This window comes from Branchiostoma belcheri, unplaced genomic scaffold (assembly GCF_001625305.1).
Source record: "Branchiostoma belcheri isolate BF01 breed outbred unplaced genomic scaffold, Haploidv18h27 scaffold444, whole genome shotgun sequence".
NCBI classification, from domain to species: Eukaryota; Metazoa; Chordata; class Leptocardii; order Amphioxiformes; family Branchiostomatidae; genus Branchiostoma; species Branchiostoma belcheri.
In genome coordinates this window covers 22,380-26,181 of record NW_017804070.1, presented here as the reverse complement: position 1 = coordinate 26,181, position 3,802 = coordinate 22,380, and the positions used below count along the sequence as shown (strand labels likewise).

At 41.5% G+C, this 3,802-nt stretch overlaps 1 protein-coding gene across 1 annotated transcript in view; it reads right to left on the bottom strand.

Moving 5' to 3' along the window:
* Window positions 1-3,507, bottom strand: part of LOC109478628 — a 5,309-nt gene extending 1,802 nt beyond the window's left edge. The window contains exons 1-3 of the mRNA XM_019780297.1: window positions 3,241-3,507; window positions 1,188-1,310; window positions 199-317 (exon numbers count right to left, since the gene is read on the bottom strand). Of these exons, the coding sequence (XP_019635856.1) occupies window positions 199-317; window positions 1,188-1,310; window positions 3,241-3,507 (509 nt within the window). The remainder of the gene's footprint in view (window positions 1-198; window positions 318-1,187; window positions 1,311-3,240) is intronic.
* Window positions 3,508-3,802: the final 295 nt, after the last annotated feature.

Sequence of the window (3,802 nt, the reverse complement as noted above, 5' to 3'; positions counted from 1 at the left end):
AAGGAGAAAATTAGTTTTCTAGGAGGTAATGAAGGAACGGTCTCGCCGAAATACAATTTTTTTCCAAGATGGCGTCATGTCACTGAACATGTGCGCAAGATAATTTGTCCAAAATACTGTCAACAATTTTTTGTTGCAGAAACCTTACAATATACCTTTTTCCTGGTTATAAAAGGCAGAATTGTCGCTAAAATTTACCTGTCTTTGGAGGTCTTCATCGCCAATTTCCTCCTGGCTGGCACCCTAGTGCACTTCTGTTCCTCCTCTCCACTCGACTCATCCAACTTGAACGTGAAACCCTTTTTCGGAGTTCCTTCCTGTTATAACAGAAATAATGTCTGCCAGGGCTCGAAATACCACCTACGTATGCAGTTTAAGTGCGAAAAAAATTTGTGTCGTGCAGGTATTTCTGATGTCTACCTGCACCTAACCTGCACTGGTCCATGTACTGGGTATATGCAGGTTAGTGCAGGTAAAATTGGAGCTGTGCGGGTATTTTTGATGTCTAACTGCATCTAACGGTTAAACCTGCACTGGTCCATGTACTGGGTATGGAAAGGTAGGTACGGCAGTCAAATTCAATGTTAGGCAATGATTCAGCGTCTTTCGTATTTGACTAAGCCTATGGATTTTGCTACCAGTACAATTGGGTTATTGGGTGAGACAACTACATCGAAATAACCCAAGATAGACATTTTATATCCATAGTCTCTTCACACGTCAGGTAGGGACACCCCTAGACAGTCTTTTGTTTAGCACAATGGGTACTTATAAAGATATTAGCGTTCCTCCCCCTACATTGCCTTGGCTTTGTGCAGTGATTTTCATGTGCATGCTAGTTTTCACAGTTTTTTTTCTGCAGACATTCTGACAGACACCTCATGAACAATGGAAAACACAACAAGCAAGTCCTCCCCAAAAAGACCCTGTAAACACCTGGGAAAGACATTCTTACAAATATTTTAAAAATGTCCAGAACTTTCAAGAATGTCCAATGTCCGTTAGCCATTTTTTATAGACATTTTGGGCTCTACTAGTGGAAGGACCCTACTGATCTTAACTAATGCTGGACATGCAACTCTCCTTAAAGACAGGAATCACAAGGATGTCCCTAACCAAAGCTTGGTACAGTGATTTTCACTTGAGAATCATTAACAAAATGTATTAGTTTTGTATCAAATCCGTACCTTCATACAGTCAAACAGTGTGGCCTCAGTGGTAGTTGAAGCCATCTTCTTCCTTTTCCGGAGAGTTTCTGAGGTGGTGCTCTTGTCTGACCCTCTGTTGGTGGGCGTCTTCCGATCTACGAACTAATGAAAAAAAAAATAGCATGACGTATATAATTAGTGTAAAATTCATCCAGTAACTTTTGTTTGCGCAATTTCCGTAATGACCCCACCCCATGAATTTTTTTTAGGCCACACCAAATTAATTTTATGGATGACATCCGCGCGCGCATTGATTTTCGCCTGTTCTCAAAAAAAAAAAAAAAAAGATCATGTCTTCGGAGGCTCTAGGCCTGGGTAGTCAGTTCATGGTAGTTAGCGACAATACGGAGCCGGTGGTATCTCTGGAGGATGGCACCTAGATCACCGAAGCTCCTCGACGGCAAGAACCCAGTACATACGCACAGTGCCGATTTATAAAATCTACAGAAAAGCCAGCATGTGCGCCGGCTTGTACGTTGTATACGTCGCTATCTACTGCCGCAAAATTCACAATACCAGCTTTGTATTCCTGTGGCTTAGCAGCATTTTTCTTCTTGGCCGGAATTTTTTTATTCGCCCGCGCACACTAGTTTGGTGGTCTTCAGAGGATGTTATCCATAAAATCAAGTCGTTGTGGCCTGTTCCACTTGTCTTGACCAAACAAATAACCTATAGAAACGGCACTCCTTTGCGCACTACAATAGCTAAGCGTAACACCTTAACACACCTTACATATTATACATACTTAGGGTCTTATCTTATAAGTTTGTCACAACAGAACAACAGAAGTAAGCTTAGGAGTTCCCGTATTGGTGGGATCTTCGCTTGACCAAGTTTACTATAGATAACGTGTTGAAATGACACGTTTAGTTTGACTTATAGCAGACAGCTTTTTCAACATACAGACAACGGACCACAAAATCCCTCCATGTGTTTAATGTCGAATGTTCGCTGTACAAAGTGTAAATATGGGAGTGAAAGCAAGAGTTTGAAAGTAAGTGTGTCCTAAAATCCTAAAGTTGTCACCATCTTGCATGGTACATGTCTTGATTGTTTATAATTGGTGTGATTTTTCTTGTAGGCATACACACATCGAACGCATTTCTACAGGTAACGATCGCGGTGGAAGTTTTTAGAATATATAGAAGAGATTTTGCAATGTACAAAGGTGAATTTTATATAAAATCATTCTTTATTCGCAAATAAGAAAGGGACATTGAGCCCAGGTCACGTCGGCCATGAATTATGATCGTACATGCAGGGAAACATTAAACACATAACATTGTGATACAATAGAGGTGATTTTTAGAATGTACGGAGCTCAAATTTAGAGTGTATGGCGGTGATTTTTAGAATGTATGGGGGGAGATTTTTATAATGTATGGAAGGGATTTTTCGAATGTGAAGAGGAAATTTTAGTATGTATAGCTGTAGGCTCCGTGTAGGCCTTTATTGTTCTAAAAGTGTCTTTGTGAAATGTTTATAAAAAAGATCATGTCCACCGAGGCTCTGGTCTGGGTAGTCCATGGTAGTTAGCAACAATACAGAGCCGGCACCCAGGCTACCGAAGCTCCACGACTAAAGAACTCAGTGCATACGTACAGTGCCGAGACTGCCGACTGATAACTTCGGCAAAAGCCAGCATGTGCCGGCTTGTTGTATACGTTGGTACATGTATGTACTGCCGTAAATTCACAACACCAGCTTTGTATTCCTGTGTCTGTGATTTAGTAGCATTTTTATTTTTGGCCGGATTTTTCTTTTATTCGCCCGCGCGCACTAGTTTGGGGAACTTCAGAGGATGTCATCCATAAAATTAAGTCGGTGTGGCCTTACTTTACTTTAAAACACGAAATTCAGACACATTTATAGAAAGAAAGCACTGCAAAATTTTCTGCACTTACTGTACTTTTTTCGAGTCAGCCCCCCCCCCCCCCCCCCCAATAGTTCAAGTAAGTCTTCATGTAGCCGTGGACGACTCTAGTATCCATTTTGCATGATAATGCAGGGTTGGACAAGTCCCATTGCCCACCTGAGTTTTCCGGGTAGTAGACTGTTTTTCCGGCGGCGTGTCTTCCACCAGGATGACACTCGCTGCGGGGTCACACTCTTCTTCAAGTCCGGAGGGGCCCCCGAAGAACAACGCGAGAGGTCTAGCGCGCGACACATCTACCTCTTTCTCTGATGCTTCGGGAACATTTTCCGACCTCTGGACTTTCCTGCGCTTCGAACATTGCTGCACTACAGATCTTTTACGCGAAGAGTAAAATTCGGTGACTCTTGTGCTTGTGTGTGCCATATTGAAACCACGCCAAATTGGCGCGCCACCTGTTTTTAGCTGATTGGACGGAACCAATTTCACTGAGTAGCCTTACAAATAAAATACAATACAATACTAACCTAAAGTAAGCGGAAATTAAGTGCTAGCTCTTTATATATATATCATCAAATTGTCATGAAAATCGTTAATTTTAAAAATCGTTAATTTCGATTGTTTTTCATTATTTTACTAAAAGTAGTGTTTTTTATATCACCTTCATAACCCCCCTATAATACTTAGTGGACGAACCATAACAATTTGGGCCAATCAGAGA